The sequence below is a fragment of the Ambystoma mexicanum genome, chromosome 6q, assembly GCF_040938575.1.
Source record: "Ambystoma mexicanum isolate Mex_15411 chromosome 6q, UKY_AmexF1_1, whole genome shotgun sequence".
NCBI classification, from domain to species: domain Eukaryota; kingdom Metazoa; phylum Chordata; class Amphibia; order Caudata; family Ambystomatidae; genus Ambystoma; species Ambystoma mexicanum.
In genome coordinates this window covers 1,418,830,677-1,418,850,622 of record NC_090937.1, presented here as the reverse complement: position 1 = coordinate 1,418,850,622, position 19,946 = coordinate 1,418,830,677, and the positions used below count along the sequence as shown (strand labels likewise).

The window sequence follows — 19,946 nt, the reverse complement described above, 5'->3', positions numbered from 1 at the left end:
GGATTTCTTTAGAATACATGGGAGTCAGCATAGTCAGGCTTTATTTGAAACAAGTTCACTACAATAATACCCCACAGTGCTAATTTGGGGATTTGTGTGCGTAAAGCTAAAGGATATTCGAAGTCTAAGTATGAATCAAAGTTATGGTGACAACTTTTAAAGGTTAGGGAAACTATGTTAATTGTGGCAATTCAATTACAACGTATTCAGCAATAATTCAGGGCTCACATGCAATTGTAAAAATTGAGCTTGCTACACCTGTGAGAAACCAGAAGGTGTCTATCTGCCATCCAGGTGGTCAGGACACGCCATCGCTTTTGGATCCAGTGCCTAGGGGTGGACCAGTGCGGGAGGATCACCTGGGTGAGGTGTCTTGTGGGAGTCGGACACCGGATGGTGAGACGGGGTATCCCCTTCCCTGTAGCACCTTTACCACATCCTACGAGGTAGGATATGTAGGGACTCTACCCCCCCTGCCTTCCTACACGAACACTTACACACGGACAGCCCGCTCTGGGAGAAAACAGACTAACACCGGGCAGTATACCAGATGTGTCCCAATACAATGGTCAGGCGAGGTCAGGCAATTATTGACCGTCTCACACACACACACCTGACTTCCATTAAACTTCCCCACAGGGATAAAAGGCGGAGCACGAAAACACTCTGAGCGAGGCAAACCACACGAGGAAACAGCAGCTACGAGATGGCAGCTGAACGAAGGACGAAAGAAGGTGAACTATGAGAGGTTTCCAAGGAGGGAAATTCCTCTGAACTTTCCAGCAAGAAACAGTAACTTTCATGAGAGCTCAATGTTGGACAGCTTAAGGCCATGAAACCAGTCCAAAGAATCCTGCATTGTGTGTCGAAGGTACCCGTGCTCCTCCTACATGACTAATCGAGTCGGGAGAGAAGCAGCAGCCACCGTGGTACACTCCTTGGCTCCAAGAACAAAGTAGCAACAAAGAAATCAACACAGCCGCTGGGTTGGAGAGACCAATACCAGACCGGTCTGTGTTGAAGCCAAGGTTGCAAACAGCAACTTTGTATAACCTGCGCTGGAACGAACATTGTTAAAACGTGTGTGATGAAAGATGCGAGTAAAGTTAAACTGCTGATGAATGCTTGGACTTTGAAAGGAACGATACAATACCGTTGAAAGAATGGTCCAGCACCATGTGCGTGCTCAATCGAAGGTCTCTGTAAGGTATCCAATCAAGAAGTGGCAGAAGTGAAAGTTAAAGAGTTGTAAAGAGAAAACCCTATGGACAGTCGAAAGTCTTATTTTTGATACTGAAAGGAAAGATTGGAAAATGAGATAAAGTGGTCCGAGCCCGATTGAGGGAGGCCAATTGAGAAGAAAGGAACTGTTAAAGTGGGTCTGCAACCCACGGAGGGGGACCCAGGGTGAACAGTGAATCGCCCAAAAAATTGTACATGTGGAAATCCTGAGAAGAAAGGAACGTTAATGTTCGTGTGTTGCATCAGGCCCTCTGTAATAAGAGACTTTGAATGGCAAAGAGACTTTGGCACAGAAGGTTCTGATACTAAGTGTTTGAACTCCATCCTCGTGCTCGAGAAGCCAGAGTGTGTGCTAAGCTCGAATGTGCTGTTAGGCGGAAACCTGTGCAGTTCCCTCTGGGACCACTGCAAAAGATTTAGGACTACAGGTGTTTGGCAGTAAACCCACTTGGTAGCAGTCTGTACCACACAGATTCACTTGGTAGCTGTGGCTGAGCAGTCAGACTTCCCTCAAGAAGAGTTAGGCAGTATGTGGAGTATACAAAATAGGGCAATTTACACAGTAGAACAAGAAAACACGGAACAGAGCTTGGGTGTAAAGATATATAGGTATTTATTTATAACAACACATCTATAAAAAACACTCTGGCACTAATACGGCAAACAACTTCAATTACAATTACTATAAGTAAATCAATCCCCCTAACAATAGTTCAACAAGTCTAGGTTCAACGGCACCACTTATTTGCAGACAGAGGTGAATGCTTTAACCTAGATGGCACTCTAATATTCGTTAGGACGGGAGAGAAAAGGCAGGGTATGAAATCAACTTGGTACCACACTTTTACGAACAAATGCAAGGCATGTAAGGCAGGGTCTACTGTAGATCGCAAAGTTCAGAGGCCAGGCCTACGGAGAGAGCCACGGCGATATGTCCCAAAAAGTATCACAGTGGAAATGCACTTGGAGTCTTTGTCACAAATTGTTATCGAAAGATTGGACCAGTTCAGAACAGAAAGTTAAGAAAGCTTGGAGGCGACCCAATGGAGAGACGAGGATTAAGGCACCTCACGCTAACCGTCACAAGGGAAGCCAGGCGGACACGGTACCTTGTATGTGGAGAGACAGCTCCGGCGGGGGCAGTTGTTCCTGGTGGTGGATGCAAGTCAGGGCTTTGCCAAGAGAAGAGATGCTCTCGTCGTCGAAGGAAAGTTGAAGATTGTTGCACCACCATGGAAGAGACCAGCCGCGGAGTGCTCCGTCATAAGGCACCACCTTTTGGTCATGGTAGGGGTTAGTGGCTATCCTGTTGCCGGGGTGCTCAGCACGGGCAATTCGACCACTATGCCCTGGAAGCAAAGAAAAAGCAAAGGGGACTGGTTGTGCCCACCAGTCAGGGGAAGAAGACTCTCCGGCGGGGAGATCTCCTCTGTCGTCGGGAAGTGGTGAGTCGGTTCAGCAGAGCTCCACCGGAGGTGTCGTCGTTGCAGGTCGGCTCAGCTTTACCCTCGTCGGATTTTTAGGTCCTGTGGCGACTTCTGAAGATCCAGTCCCAAAAGCCCTGCTTTTATGCAGAAAACCCCCATTCATTCAGCCTAGCTGTCAATCAAAACACACTAAGTGGTGAGCGGGGTGGCTCACCACTTGGGCCAATCACACCAGAGTGCGACTTGAGTTGGCAAGGCAACTCAGTCCAGGGTGCCTAAACCCCCTCCATCACCTCCTGTGGGACCCAGACAGAATGGCACCACTTTGGAGGGCCTCTGTGCAGAAGCCCGCCAAAAGTGGAACAAAGGGCTCAACCTTTGGTTTAGGAGTCAGAGACGAACACAGACGCCATTTTAAAAACCGAGTTATGGCAGAAAATACCAACCGATAGATTTATTTAAGACAAATAAACCGGTGGTATGTTAGAGATTAACGAGAAAAAGTATTAACCGCCAACAATGGGAAAAATCCCATAGAGTTATATTCGGGGTCGAATATAACAAGTAGTTTCCACTGCCACCAGCCAAAACTTGACGAGGGGGGACGGGACAGTGCCCCCTCGAATAACAGACCCAGGGGTAATCGAATTACCCCTACTAGTACGTCCACAATAGGATGGTTTGTACTAGTTCTGTTAGTAAATTTAGGTCTAGTAAAGCCAATGGTGACTTTACATGCCCTGGGAGACAGTAGTCAGTCCCAGGGTATGGAGTCTATGGTGGGGATCCTCTAGGACGCCCCAGTGTTATGGCACGGAGGGTGCGGTGTAACACACATAGAAAAACATATGAGACCCTATGGAGTAAAAGACCCCATAGCCCATAGAACACATTGACATTCAAAGGAATTAACCACATTCATGTCCAAGAGTGGGAGAAAAGAGTCTCACTCTTGGCAGGATGGAAAAAAAACAAACTCCAGAAATCCAGCAAAGCTGCTGTGGGACTCACTAGGTTAGGAAATTCAGCCTAAACAGAGAATTTTCCCTAACACTCGCCCCCCTCCCCCAGACTAAGGGACAGGAGGATTTAATCCACTCCTGGATGAATACATCCTAGAGAGACCATCAGCATTTTGGTGGCGACACCCTGACCTGTGCTCAATGGTGAAATCAAACCCTTGTAGGCAGATCGACCATCTCAGTAGTTTTGGGTTTTCCCCTTTCATTTGCATTAACCATCTCAAGGGTTGGTTGTCAGTCTGAATGACAAAAGTAGAACCATACAAGTATGGCCTAAACTTCTTCAGAGCCCACACGATAGCAAAGCATTCTCTTTCGATTGTTGCCCACCTTGTTTCAGGATCCTTCAGCTTGCGGCTTATGAAGCAAACGGGGTGCTTCCTACCTTTCCCATCCAGTTGACTGAGTACGGCACCTATTCCTACATTTGAAGCATCTGTCTGCACAATGAAAGTTTGGTGGTAATCAGGAGCTCGGAGTACTGGGGCTTGGCAAAGAGCCTTTTTCAGGTTTTCAAAAGCCTGATTGCACTCCTCGTTCCATCTAACCTTTTTAGGAAATTTGGGAGAGGAGATGACATTCAGTGGAGAAGCTATGGTCCCATAGTTCTCAACCAAATTCCTGTAATACCCAGTGAGGCCTAGGAAGGCTCTCACTTGGGTCTGAGTAGTAGGTTTTGTCCAGTTTTGCACAGCTTCAATCTTACTGAGCAAGGCCTTATTTCTCCACCTCCTACCTCATGTCCATGATAGACTACCTTACTCTGTCCAATTTGGCATTTACTCGCCTTTATGGTCAGATTGGCTCGTCCAAGAGCCTGCAAAACATCTCTCAGGTGGGTTACATGTTCTTCCCAGGAATTGCTGAACACTGCTATGTCATCCAAGTATGCCATGCAGAAGTCCTCCATCCCTTTCAGAACCTGGTTTACCATCTGTTGAAATGTAGCAGGTGCATTCTTCAATCCGAAAGGCATTACCTTAAACTGGTATAAGCCAACGGGGGTAGAAAATGCAGTTTTCTCCTTGGCATGGTCTGTCAGGGCTATTTGCCAATAGCCTGACGTCAAGTCAAATGTGCTGAGGAACTTGGCGGCGCCAAGTTTATCCACCAACTCATCTGTTCTTGGCAAAGGGTGGGCATCAGTCTTGGTGACTGCATTAAGAGCTCTATAATCCACGCAGAATCCAAGTTCTTTAGATCCGGCCTTTGGCACTAACACAACCGGGCTAGACCATGGACTAGTAGAGGGCTATATTACCCCGAGATCAAGCATCTTGCTGACCTCACCTTTGATGTGGGTTTGTACGTTTTCTGACATTCGGTATCCTCTGCTTTTGACTGGCAGACAGTCACCAGCGAGTATGTCATGCTGGCCCCAAGGGGTCAAGCCTGGTGAAAGCAAGAACAGAGAGACAAACTGATTCAACATAGATGTGCACTCTTCTTGTTGCTCGGGTGTCAGATTTGAAGAGAGATTTACTCCTTCAATTTTTTCGTCTAAAGGTAAGCCTCTGAGGAGATCCGGAAGAGCTTCACTCTCTTCTTCTTCCCCGGAAGATGCTAGAAGCAACGCTCCTACATCAGGTCTCGAGACATACGCTTTGAGTTGGTTGGTGTGGAAGACTGTCGGAGCCTCCTTGGGATTGCCCAAGTCCACCAGATAGTTGACCTCTCAGAGTTTACCCACAACTCTGAAGGGTCCCATCCATTTGTCTTGCAAGGCCCTCTGCCTTGTTGGGATCATAACGAGAACGAGCTGGTCTTGAGCGAACTCAACCATGTTAGCTTTTTGATCATGCCAGTGCTTGACCAATGCTTGGCCAGCTTTCAAGTTATCGCTTGCTTCTGTCATGTGCGACATTCTCCTCCGGAGACCTATCACGTAGTCAGTCACTCTGACTGGCTTGGGGGAAGGAGCACTCTCCAACCCCTCCTTAATCAGGGCCAATGGACCTCTGATGGGATGACCATAGAGAAGCTCAAAGGGAGAATAACCTACTCCCTCCTGAGGGACTTCTCTATAGCAAAGAGAAGGCATGGCAGTAGAAGGTCCCACTTACGCTTAAGGGGTTCTTCTAAAGCACCTATCATGCTCTTCATGGTTCGGTTGAATCGTTCTACCAACCCATTGGTTTGGGGGTGGTAGGCTGTTGAGAACTTGTAAGTAACTCCACAGGTTTTCCACATGGCTTTCATGTAGTGGGACATAATGTTTGACCCCCTGTCAGAGATTACTTCCTTAGGAAACCCGACCCTAGTAAAAATACCAAGGAGGGCCTTAGCCACAGCCGGAGCTGTAACAGTCCTCCTAGGAATTGCCTCAGGATACCTAGTAGCATGGTCTACTACAACAAGTATAAACCTGTTGCCTGAGGAGGTTGGAGGATCAAGGGGACCAACAATGTAAATCCTTACTCTCTCAAATGGGACTCCCACAACTGGGAGAGGCACTAAAGGTGCCACATTTTTGGAGCCAACCTAACCAGAGGTCTGGCAGGTGTGGCAGCTCCTGCAGTTTTTTTCTACGTCGACCCCCATCTTCAGCCAATAAAAGTAGAGGGAGAGCCTTTCCTTAGTCTTCTTGAAACTCAAGTGACCAGCCAAAGGAATCTCGTGGGCTAACTGCAAGAACTGTGGTCTGTTCTCTTGGGGTACTACAAGTCGTTTGTAGTCTCCAGGTGCAGGCTCGGTCGGTTCACTGTAGAAGAGGCCATCTTCCCAGTGCAACCTGTATTTCCCAGGCTCTTGCCCTTCAGCCTGAGCTTCTGCCTGGTGGCGAAGACCTTCCAGAGTTGGACATTCTCTCTGTCCCTTACTGAAGTCTGCCCTGCTGGGTCCACCTTCTTCCAGTAAAGACTGCAGCTCAGGACGGTCAACAGGATCCAGATCTCCAATGAGTTCCTGGCCTTCCATTAGCTCTTCTTCAGAGTCTAATTCTACCACACAGGGTTGTACCTCCCTCTCAGCCGCAATTGGAAGTGGAGTTACGGGTGTAACTTTGGACAACCGAGGGGAAGTCCTTGTTGGCTGCACTGAAATGATGGCTGCTGGTTTCGGTATAGAAGTCTTAGGTTTCCCTTTCGCTTCTGATTTCTTTGAGACAGCAGCTGACAATTCTAGTGGAGCAGGAGTGATTTCTTTCTTCATCATCTCCTGGAGAGTACCTCGCATGGTTCTCTCCCTTGCAGGTCTGGTTAGCTCCTGTAACCGTTTACTAGGAGGTCTGGGGGTATGCGACACAACTCCGAGAGTTTTCAAATCGTTACCGAACAGAACGCGTCCTGGTACCTCACTCTGTATGCTGACAGGTATCTTCACAGTCATGTCGTTACACTGGATGAAAACTGGTAATTGGGGAAGCATCTGCACAGGCCCTCCAGCTAACTTGGTGAGGCGTTTGGGTGCATTAGCAACATCCTCAGCCTGAAAAAACGATTTATCCACCACAGTTATGCTGGCCCCAGTGTCCCTAATGGCAGGAGTCTCCTGACCATTCACCTGGACACTGTCCTTATAATACTCTTTAGTATTATCGGGGATAGAATTATAGACATCTAAATTCTGTTGTTCCCACAACCCCAGAGATACTAAAGAAACACTGGCTGAGACTCCAATGGGTTCATCAGCCAGCAGTAGAAAGTTTCCACTTGCCATTTGGACTTCCTCCTCTGGAGCGAAGGCTAAGGAGACAAGCTGGACCCCTGAAGGTTTACCCTTACATCTGGGATCTCCTTTCACGTGGTGAGTCGAGCCACAAACAAAGCATTTACCGAATGCTTTCTGGAATGGTGGCTTGTTCTGGCCTCCTTCCAGTTTGGCACCAGAAGGCACACTATTCTGCTGCGGTTTTCCTTGTGGCTTACCCTTCTGGTTTTGTTTGGGGCACTCTTTGGAATTTGAGTTATTCGAATTCTCTTTTGAGTCTTTTTTAGGCTGTCTTCCCTCATCCTTTTTCTGAGTTGCCCCAGAATCCATATGAGTAGCCCTGTTGGCAACCCACAAGTCAGCAGCCTTAGCTAGCTTCCTGGAATCCAATTCCTTCGAATCAGCCAAGTGCTGTCTGAGCTCAGGAGAACAGGCATCATAAATAGACTCCAACATAAAAAGATTCTTCATTCCCTCATAAGTGTTCACTTTGTAACGCTTAATCCATACCTCTAAGTTTTTCAACCCTTCACTCACCCAGGTAGCCCAAGGGGTACCATCATGCTTTTTGAGGGTTCTAAACCTCTTAAGGTACTGGGAAGGGGTCTTCCCAAATCTAGCTATCAAAGCTAGTTTCACACTTTCGTACTCTTTCCTATCCTCCTCCCCCAACTCCATTACCACATCAGTTGCAACAGGGGGGAGCCTAGAGAACAACCAGGTAAGCAACTCATTACCTGTGATGTTTTGGAGCCCACGATTGTACTCAAACAAACTCAGCCAATCCAACACATCTAACTTTGGTTCATACATACCAATTAATTCCTTCGGCATCCGGGGTCTTTTGGGGCTGGAGCTTCTAGAGAAGCCAGAGACAGAAGCAGTTTCGACAGACAACTTTTTCATTTCTAACTCATGCTTGAGCTCCATTTCTCGGAGCCTAAGAATTTGTTGCATTTATTGGTGCTTCTGTTCAGTTTGAGCAGTAATCCTTCTGAATTCCAAGTCTATTTTCATTTTTTCAAGTTCAAGGACTTGAGGACTTAGTGTAGGACCTATTATAGGCCCTGTAGGTACAGCTAGTAAGGCAGACAGAGGAGCAGGGGAGACAGTTTTGTTAGCCTCTCCTTCCTCTTCAGCCTCTTCATCACTATCATCAGAACTTTGATTCAGATCAATACCATTACTGTTTTCTACATTTGCTGGAGAAGTTGGTTCCTCTGAACCAGTACCAAGACTTTGGTTTTCCAGCAATCTCGCCATCAGTTCTACTTTCTTGCCTTACAGAAAGATTCTCTTGTCTACAGATAGCTCTCAAACTCTCTGTATTTTCAACTGACAAAGATTCTTGTCTGTAAACTTCCATAGTAGACATGTTTTTGAAAGTTGCTTTTTAGTGCTAAGCTTTGTGGTTAGTTATCCTAAAGTGTTGAAAAGCACTCTAAACTGTATACTCGATACAAATCCCACCGCTGTACACCAGTGTTAGGCGGAAACATGTGCAGTTCTCTCTGGGACCACTGCAAAAGATTTAGGACTACAGGTGTTTGGCAGTAAACCCACTTGGTAGCAGTCTGTACCACACAGATTCACTTGGTAGCTGTGGCTGAGCAGTCAGACTTCCCTAAAGAAGAGTTAGGCAGTATGTGGAGTATACAAAATAGGGCAATTTACACAGTAGAACAAGCAAACATGGAACAGAGCTTGGGTGTAAAGATATATAGGTATTTATTTATGACAACACATCTATAAAAAACACTCTGGCACTAATACGGCAAACAACTTCAATTACAATTACTATAAGTAAATCAATCCCCCTAACAATAGTTCGACAAGTCTAGGTTCAACGGCACCACTTATTTGCAGACAGAGGTGAATGCTTTAACCTAGATGGCACTCTAATATTCGTTAGGACGGGAGAGAAAAGGCAGGGTATGAAATCAACTCGGTACCAACACTTTTACGAACAAATGCAAAGCAAGTAAGGCAGGGTCTACTGTAGATCGCAAAGTTCAGAGGCCAGGCCCACTCGGAGATAGGCAAGGCGATATGTCCCAAAAAGTATCACAGTGGAAATGCACTTGGAGTCTTTGTCGCAAATTGTTATCGAAAGATTGGACCAGGTCAGAACAGAAAGTTAAGAAAGCTTGGAGGCGACCCAATGGAGAGGCGAGGATTAAGACACCTCACGCTAACCGTCACAAGGGAAGCCAGGCGGACACGGTACCTTGTATGTGGAGGGACAGCTCCGGCGGGGGCAGTTGTTCCTGGTGGTGGATGCAAGTCGGGGCTTTGCCAAGAGAAGAGATGCTCTCGTCGTCGAAGGAAAGTTGAAGATCGTTGCACCACCAGGGAAGAGATCAGCCACGGAGTGCTCTGTCACAAGGCACCACCTTTTGGTCGCGGTACGGGTTAGTGGCTATCAGGTTGCCGGGGTGCTCAGCACGGGCAATTCGACCACTACGCCCTGGAAGCGAAGAAAAAGCAAAGGGGACTGGTTGTGCCACCAGTCAGGGGAAGAAGACTCTCCGGCGGGGAGATCTCCTCTGTCGTTGGGAAGTGGCGAGTCGGTTCAGCAGGGCTCCACCGGAGGTGTCGTCGTTGCAGGTCGGCTCAGCTTTACCCTCGTCGGATTCTTAGGTCCTGTGGCGACTTCTGAAGATCCAGTCCCAAAAGTTCTGCTTTTATGCAGAAAACCCCCATTCATTCAGCCTAGCTGTCAATCAAAACACGCTAAGTGGTGAGCGGGGTGGCTCACCACTTGGGCCAATCACACCAGAGTGCGACTTGAGTTGGCAAGGCAACTCAGTCCAGGGTGCCTAAACCCCCTCCCACACCCCCTGTGGTACCCAGACAGAAGGGCACCACTTTGGAGGGCCTCTGTGCAGAAGCCCGCCAAAAGTGGAACAAAGGGCTCAACCTTTGGTTTAGGAGTCACAGAGACGAACACAGACGCCATTTTAAAAACCGAGTTCTGGCAGAAAATACCAACCGATATATTTATTTAAGACAAATAAACCGGTGGTATGTTAGAGATTAACGAGAAAAAGTATTAACCTCCAACAATGGGAAGAATCCCATAGAGTTATATTCGCGGTCGAATATAACAAGTAGTTTCCACTGCCTCCAGCCAAAACTCGACGAGGGGGGACGGGACAGTGCCCCCTCGAATAACAGACCCAAGGGTAATCGAATTACCCCTACTAGTACGTCCACAATAGGATGGTTTGTACTAGTTCTGTTAGTAAATTTAGGTCTAGTAAAGCCAATGGTGACTTTACATGCCCTGGGAGACAGTAGTCAGTCCCAGGGTATGGAGTCTATGGTGGGGATCCTCTAGGACGCCCCAGTGTTACGGCACAGAGGGTGCGGTGTAACACACATAGAAAAACATATGAGACCCTATGGAGTAAAAGACCCCATAGCCCATAGAACATATTGACATTCAAAGGAATTAACCACATTCATGTCCAAGAGTGGGAGAAAAGAGTCTCACTCTTGGCAGGATGGAAAAAAAAAAATCCAGAAATCCAGCAAAGCTGCTGGGAGACTCACTAGGTTAGGAAATTCAGCCTAAACAGAGAATTCTCCCTAACATGTGCCGCCTTGTACTGTGCTGAAAACGTGGGGAAGGGAAGCCAACGGCTCAACTATCCTGACATATCATTTCTTGAACACTTTTCTTTTGCATAACATTGTTTCCTACACCATTTGTATTTAAAAGTAAGGATTGGCAATGGGTTTATTAGTATAGGCCCTTTTATTTTGACAACACTCTACTAGGACTGTGTTGTTATTTGATGATCGAAGCTTGCTCCCATCTTTAGATTTAGGATTAGACAGGCGTTTTTCCAACCCATTTTGAAAGTTCAATAAACAACCTTGAACTGTGAACACTTTCGTCTGTCTTCTCTGTTTGATACCATGCCTTCCTCAGACACCTCAAACTCAAATTTTACTTTTTGGAATTTCTAAATCATGCGGTCACAACACTACAGTTGGATATTCATACAATTATATCTTTTGACACTGGAAGTACGAAATGTATTGTGAAAATGCAAATTAGCTAAGCAAGTTATGAAATGATTGTCATTGTTCAAAAATGAAAGACTTTTTGAGGATGTAAGATTTAACCTTTAAAGGTGTGATGCAGAAATATTTGAAGGAACTTTACAATCCAAATATTAATTGGTTCTTTTTGAATTTCTGAATCTCTTTAACCTTTAAAAGTTTTAACGAGAGGATTGGGGTAACTTATAAAAGGAAGCTTCCTCTATGTAAAAGCGGTATTCAAGATGTTTTTCATTTCCTTTTTGTTTGCCAAATTTGTATGCAGATTAGGAGGGATTTAACCCATTTTGTCTGCAATATGGAACTGCTGCAGTGAATGATACTATGCAATTGCTACATTTTACACCAGAGAATAAGTTATTTTATGGGCTTTTAAAAAAAATATTGAGGAAATCTGTTTAGTCCTGATGGGATTTTTAATTAAATAGCTTTTTTTTTAATTGTATTTGGTTAAAAACCTTTACTAAAACTTAAATATTACAGAATACATATAAAAACACGAAAAAATGTCACCTTTCCACATAAAATGTACATTTTCAACATCCATTTTATCATACTAGAACATAAAACCTCTAATTCTAACCAATATTTTAGATAATGGTGTGGATCACTTTCTCACTTTTTAATTTTTTCAGCTCTCACGTTTTGAGACACTGGCTTGTTCTTTAAGTCCAAATTGTCTTGAATAACATTCAGGAGTTGGATCAATTTCAGCAATAACTTTTGATTGAGGCCCCCATACAATTTTCCCATAAGCTTTCTGTGCTCAACGAGGATAACAAAGATAGATAAGATCCAAACATCCTATATCTAAAAGCTTAAAAAACTCATAGTATATGGTCAGCTGCTTTAAGGATTCAATTACAGATGTATGTGTACAGAATCGACATCGTCCAGGAGTTACATTCGTCTCCTCCACATTCCAACATTTAGTCCTTTCATTTGTCAGCAATTGTTTCAATTTAAAGAGCATATATGTCTAGCGCAAACGATTACATGGAAAAATCTCCATGTAACTAGCTCTGTCACCCCATTTTCTGCGAAATTTTGCGTATTCATAATATGTCTTGCTGTTGCCAATTTGGTCTAACATAAGGCACCAGTAATACTGCTGAAAATTACGCTTACAGGACGGAAGGCTAGAAACAAGGTCATCCTTGCTAATCGATGCAGACTGCACATTTTACCATAGATGGAACAGGAACCCTCCTTCAACATAAGTGTCAAGTCTTCATATAAAGAATGTTTCGGGGGGGCAAGTATTTTTGCATAGCTGTTCAACATGCGCCAATGCCATTTGACTGAGCGGGGTAAAATCCCCATTTCGTGGCAAATAAGTACATTCGGGATTGAAAGCACTAGACCAAGAACCTGCTTCCACATTCTACCCTGTGTCCAGGAATCCCTCCATCTCCAAGAGGCAGATGTCCAATGCATATAGCAATATGGGTTCTACTTTCAGAAGATAGTATTGCAAACAGGGCAGGACAGAAAATTGACAATACTTGTTGTAGATGATTTTCATCTGGGAGGTGAGTTACTTCACTTTTACATTAAGAAGATCTTTCCATGCAGATAAATAGCTATTTTAAAATATGATTCTATAATAATCGTGTATGGTTTTATAAACTGTAAGCAAAGTAAATGAATAAACTTGAAAATAAAAAAAGACTATCCAGGATTTGTTAAGAACTGGGAAGGTCTGCAGATAACCTACAAGTTGTTTGCAGAGATTTACTTTTTGACGAAGGACAAGTCACATGATCGATCAAGTGAATCGGCAGGTGCTGCACTGGACACCGAAAATGGGGACGTGGGAGCAGGCCTCAAAATGCACACTAGCCATTGGCTAATGATAATTGAATCTTGGTGAAAATAATTGGTGCACTGTTTGTAAATGTATATGCAGAACTGAGGGGTCTAGTGACTTCATTCCTGACTAGTAGCTTACATCTTGACATTTTACCCGAGTAGGAGTGTGCTCCATGAAGCAAGTGTATGAATCTTCAAGACTATCAGACTTTATTTGCCAAATTAGTATTTATTTTTTTAGGAGACCTAACTGGAACCCTTTAGGGACTATACAAGACATTGAGTAGTGAAATAAGGAACCAGATTTATTTTGCAGAAGCTTAAAAGTAGACCTGGTGCAATAAAGGGAGTCTCGTCTTTTGTTACACTTCCAAATTTGCTGCATGGACTTTGTTTTCCTGACAGCAATACTCGGAGTGGGACTCTGCGAGGGGCAATCATCTGTGGTTTTAGGCTAGAGTGGCCCTGTGGTTGGGTCATGGCCCCGGCATCATATGGGTTGGATGCATGCTGAACAACTAAATAAACCCTGCTGGCTATCTTGGATTTAATGGGTGCAGTGCTTTCTGTGAAAGGAACAAGCCTTGTTCCGCTTGTTGTGCAGATAAGTACAGTTTGGCAGAGCTAGGGGTGTTGTAATGTTATTTTCATGTTTACTGTACTGCTTGTGTTTGTTTCTCACTTACGTGGACTTCACAAGTGGGTCCCCAAACCTGATCCACAGACTATTTCACGGACCCAGATAGGTCCTCCAGACGCGCAAAATGTGGAAGTTCGTTTTCTGGGGGATAAGAGGGCCCTGGCAAGAACATCCAGAGTGTCAAGCAATGTGGAAGGGGTTTTAGGATGCTCTGGTGGGTATGGAGAAGGGACTTGGGAGGGGTCTTCCCATCTTGTGGAAGGCTGTCTGGTGGCAGCCATTTGCCAATGCAACAGGGCGAAAACAAGAGCAACTGGTATATCCCCTCCATTTTGCCCTTAAACCCATCATCCACTAGCTTCATCACAGAGCACACATCCAATCTCCCCCTCTGAGCACAGGACACACTTGCCCTCTGTGAGTGGGAACAAAAGCTGTGCTGAGACATGTCTGACTTTTAGCCATTCTCGGTTTCGCGATTGGTAAGAGTAGCAGCAAACAAACCAAACAGATTTTCTTTACTCTTGTAAATTCAATTAATTTGTGAACACCCCAGAGGGATATTCTAGAAATTTCAATTTTTTAAAAACCTCTGTATTGAGTGGGACAGAAAAAGTAATTTCGAGTACTGCTCAAATGAGAATATCAGCAGCAAGCAAATGCTGATTACGCTACAAATTATATTGTTAAACGAGCAGAGCTCTTAGAAAGAAGAAGAGGGCACAGATCAGGATAGCACACATGTGGTCAAAGGAACACTGAAAAATGCTTTATAGAACCATAGGCATCTTTATGTGGAAAGCCAAGGAATAATCAGGCGGAGAGATAGCAGAGCGCGTCAAGTGATCACTGATGATATATATACTCATCCTTCAAAGGTCAATAAATTAAGCACCATTAATGTGAGGAAGTGGAAACACCTTTCTGTGCAAAAAGAGGGTAAACAGTTACAGCAGCAAGCGCTTTAAAAAAAAGTATTAATGTGATAAAGACATGCATGCTTCAAAGGTCCTCAATGGAACATGAAAGCCCAATTCAAAATGAAACACTGAATCTGCACGTGCTTTGTTCTGTTGCTTCTTGGTGTCCACGCGACAGCGCTCGAGGCAGCGAATCTCCGAGTCAGATGGGTTAGAAAAACAATTCCAAATATGCATTTGACTGCCAAGACAGCTACAATGTCAGGAGCAGAAGGTAAACACTGATGTGCGTCTCTAGGCAGCACCTCACATATCCCGCTGTTACTGCACATCTAATAGAGGGTATGGGCAGGCCGGTGGTGCCCCATACCAAGTTTCGACTTTCTGTTCAGAAATCTGCCTTTAGTCAAGATGGGTCTGGATTGCTTCCAAAGAGTACATACGAAATACATTGACGAGGGCTAAATATAAAATTGATCGCCGTTTGCTAAAACTAAATATATAGTCATTGAAGCATTTGTACATCCCTCCATGGTCACGCTCCTGCCATTCAATGTTTGTTCAACTTGAAGCAAGTTAGTGGAACTGTTCAAACACGAATATTAGAAAAAAGGTTGCTGTTTTGTACAAATGAGGCTGTTAAACGTATATCAAAAGCAGATCATGGCCCCAAGTCCTTTTTGTGGCACTCCTCATCCTCCCAAATAATATTACCCTCAATTCTTGCAGAGGCAGTTTACAATGTAGGCAAACACTGCAGAAATGTAAATCCCATCTGACCGAGAACCAAACTCCTGATCTGTGGCACTGCGTTGTGTGCTTCTGCAGCGACTTGGGAATCTCTCTGCTCATTTGTGAGCCGACTCTGTGCCTTTTTCACATTACGTTTGTCACAGGACTTCTGTTAGGTGTGCTGCCTAAGTGCAACGTCCATGTGCATCGGTTCATGAATGGGATATTATCACATGGAGATTCTGTACACAAATCAAGACTTCTGGATAATGAAATCGTGCTACCGTGTCTAAGCGCAAGCATTGCAAACATACAATTTTCCTTTCCCATGTGCTGCATTTAGTGTTTGCTTACATGGATATTTGGGTTGCATTTCCCTGTGAAAATGTCTACATTATTCAAACTATACTCTTAAATTTGTCTCACAAAAAGCAAAAATGACAAGAAACCTAAATGTTTCTGCTTATTAACTTCGAGCATATAACCCTTTAAAACAACGCACCTTGTGTCTCTGTCTTCAGTACTCCTTGTACAAGTCACAATGTTTACAATTCATAATGATTGCTTGTCTCGTTTAGTCAGGAACCTCCAAGACCCATACTTGCTAGGTGTAAGGCCTAACAAACATACGTATAAATAGTTTTGGAAATAAAAAAATAATGATGGAAAGGGGTGGCAGTATACCTACAATGGGGTTTACCATGCAGAAAACTTTAGAACAGGTTTCTTAAATTAGACAGCCAATGGGTCATTACAAGTTTGCCGGTCCGGGAACTACAGTAGCGGTAAGCTTGCCGGTACCGTAGTTCCCGGACAGGAAAACTACGAGTTATGATCGCAGGGGCCATTATGGCCGCCAGGTCTGTCCTGGCGGCCGTACCGGCACCTGCGAGCAGAGCATGTCGGATGCAGCAGTCTTTTGGAGGTGAAGGCTGGCAAGATTAGAGAACATGCTACATCAGCATTAAGCTATTTCTAGGTTAGACAAAACAACTAAAATTGGAAGAGATATTGACATGATCCTTCGAAATAGCTTAATGTTTGAGTAAAAGACACCCTAGTCCACCTCTCTGAATGCCTGACCTTCAATAATAAAAGGATCAAAAAGGTGTTTCTTGGTCAATTTCATTGCTCAGAATTACTACCGTCTATGTAAATAACTCCTTTAGATTTACAGAATTCAAATGCTTGTGTGAATATCCTCAAAATATGGAGTACATTTAGCTCTTAAGGACCATACTTAAAGGAAGGACCCAATGGGCTAACAATCCTACTGAATTTAGCATCAATTGTCACCCTAGATTTCATCCCAATGATAATGGGTCGAATCCATGTGCAGAGTCATACCTGGATCTAATCAGTGATCTGATAGTTAATCTTAATGGTTGGTCCAATCATTCCCTCCTCTTTTTTGTCTCATATACAATACACATCTACAGGAAAACATAAGGTGTGACCAGACCACCCTTAAATGTAATCTCCCAGCACCTTTGTTTCCAGATCGGCAAACTCATAATGAGGCCCCGAAGGTTACAAAATACAAGTTACAAGGTTGCGGTATGGTACAAGGAAGACACCTCCAGAGCAATTACAATGGAGTATACAACATGAATAGAGTCTGTTGGAGAATAGCTTTAAAGCATACCCCGCTACTGGTGACATCCTGAAGCATGGTGGGCATGCAGGATCACCGTGAGCAAATAAGGGGAACAAGTGATGTAGTAGGATGTAACCATGCACGCCGGAAAAGCCGCACCGAGAAGGGTGGGGGCCACGTCGGCTGTGCTAGGAGAAGGAGACTATGCTGGATAAGGTATGGAGTTACAGGAGCGATGGCAGTTACAGTGTAGGCTTTCAAGGTACATTTGAGGAAATTCAAGGGTAAGTGTTGCATGGTGCAGCACTTGGGAGATATGTACGGTGGTATGATACTTTTAGACCTACCAATGAGTAAGATCAAGTAGCAGCATAGAGAGTGGATGGTAAGCAATAGAAATGGTTGCACTAGTAGGCGCATTCCTTAATGAATATGTATAGTCGTGAATACGGCCTGCCAGGCCCGGACGGGAACAGACAGGAGGCAGTCTTATTTCAGGGCCTTCCTTTTCGTGGGCCTGCCGGCTCTGCTTGCATTGCTGCAATAGGCTGCATCTTAGCCAATCTGAGGAAATCAAAGGCGGGACGTCTGCCATAGCATCAGGATAGGGCTCTTTGGGGCAAAAGGCAGCAGACATTTGTGTGTAGCCTGACCTTGTGGGCATTAGTGTTGGTCATAATGGTGGATACCTTCATGGTCGTGAGGGACGGAGAGTCCCAGGCCAGTGTGGATGTCTTTGGAGGAAAAGACTTGAGATCCACACAAATAAAAAATGGCATCCTTAACACTCCTTGGCGATAGATCCTTATGACTGACTATCAACTACCTGCTACAGCCACCCGAGGTGGCACTGTCCCCAAAGCAGCCAGGTTATCTCACATTTGTTATTCGAAAACACTGAATGACTTAGCACTCCACAGGGCAACAGCCACCTCTGTCTAAGAAAGTAACACAGGGTCAACAGGATTCCATGCCACCAGAGCCTGAAGACCGATTGGTTGCTGGGAGGCCACCAGGCACTCCATAATCTGCCCATCAGATGGCATCTGACTAATTTGCACAATCAATTGCTGCAATGCACAACCAACAGACCATCCCGGAAGGTACCATTTCCCAGTTAATGACTACCACCAAGAGCATGCCTAGAGCAACTGTCCCCAAAGAAGAACTGGGAGAACGGTACAGAGGCACCCATCAGCCTTCACAACACAGAGATGAAACAGTCATCAAACCAACAAATTGACGTTTGAAAATGAGGGAGTTAGCCACACTCTGTAAAGCACAAACACAACCAAAATGCATCAACATAAAACTACGAATACATCAATTCCCTTGTGGCTGCCAACACACTGCACAGTGGTTAATAATTATCATGGTACAAGGCAAAGAGCCATATTTGCAGCTACAACAAAACAAAGTTCTCTGCCAACAGTATCACCATCGTCTTCATGGTTATTGAATCATTAACAAACACAGTCAATACAGCAGAGGCAGTGGATTGCTGAGATCCGCGCAAGGCACTAGTTCTGCAGCACATTTCAGGAATCCAAATGCAGCTCCACTAACAAAACTGGCCACCGGGTCGTGAATGCTAATTTCACCTTCAAACTAATGAGTTAAAGCAAATCCTAGGAACGTTGAGGCAATCCGTTTGGAAAAAGGTGTAATATGCAAAAAATAAAGGAACTTTATAAGCATTTGACAACACAAACATTATTCACACTACTCTCGATAGAAAGCGTGTAGAAAGGCAGAAAAACAATCAGTTTGCTCTGGATGCTCTCATCTGCATTCCAAACATGAATGTTTGGAAAGTCTGGCAAGGGTCCCTCTACTTCTGCTTCTTCTGTTGTGCTGAGCGAACCACACGTCCTCCCGCTCGTACTAGAGAAGTAGAGCTATGTGGACATAACTTTAAAAATAAAACAACCAAAACCACGCTGCATTGCTTTACCTACATCCTGCTGCATACCCCCTGCTCCCGCTTTCTACATCTCCCTTTCAACCCAGTCGCTCGTCTTCCAGCCACAGCAAACCTAGATTTGGGTATGCAATGCACAGTAGCTACCCAGACAAGCCTCAACGCCAGCAGACCGCTATGGTGGTAACATGCTAAGTATAATTGCGCTATACATTATAGTTTCGAAATTGTAACATCTGATTGGTTGCACAAAATAACTCAAGACGTGCATCAATTGCAAGCATGCCCCTACATGTCCCACTATCAGCGCTCCTCTTACTGGGACTGTAAATGTGCAGCAAAAATGAGAGATAAGATTCGGTCATAGCGTGCATGAAGCCTGCATGTCTCCAATAGTTAAAAAGTAAAAGCGAAGCGCTCACACTTGACGTAAGCAGACAACTGACAGATCAGACACGGCAGCATTTGTATTGTAAGAGCCATCATGAAATCCTATTTAAACGCACGTTTGAAAAGAAAGCAAACACCAGTTAGATACTTCTTCCTGGAAACTTACCTATGCTTTTCAAGTTCATTATGCGATGACCTGTTTAAAAAACAACAAAGGCATGATTAGAGCGCGCTTCTTTTCACCTATATTTCAAACCCCCAAAATGACATCCATATTACAAGACAATAAACTAGGTCCTGAGTAATGTATACAAATACAACAGAGTAGCACATCTGCCAGACAGCTGATGTTCAGTGATGTGTCTAGTGCTAAATAAGCCATTTATGTATTTGTGCTCTTGACAAATGCTACGTTACTGAGATTAAGACCGGGCACCACTGACATTTGCGTTCTCTCTAGGCGCTCAAAACATTTAGAAACAATGGGATAAAGTTAGCATTAGAGTTTTGTAAAAATACACGCA

The 19,946-nt window shown here is 44.6% G+C and overlaps 1 protein-coding gene across 1 annotated transcript in view; it reads right to left on the bottom strand.

Moving 5' to 3' along the window:
* Positions 1-19,946, bottom strand: part of MXD4 (MAX dimerization protein 4) — a 336,017-nt gene that overhangs the window by 216,805 nt on the left and 99,266 nt on the right. Inside the window, exon 4 of the mRNA XM_069632124.1 lies at positions 19,589-19,618. Coding sequence (XP_069488225.1) covers positions 19,589-19,618 — 30 coding nt within the window. The remainder of the gene's footprint in view (positions 1-19,588; positions 19,619-19,946) is intronic.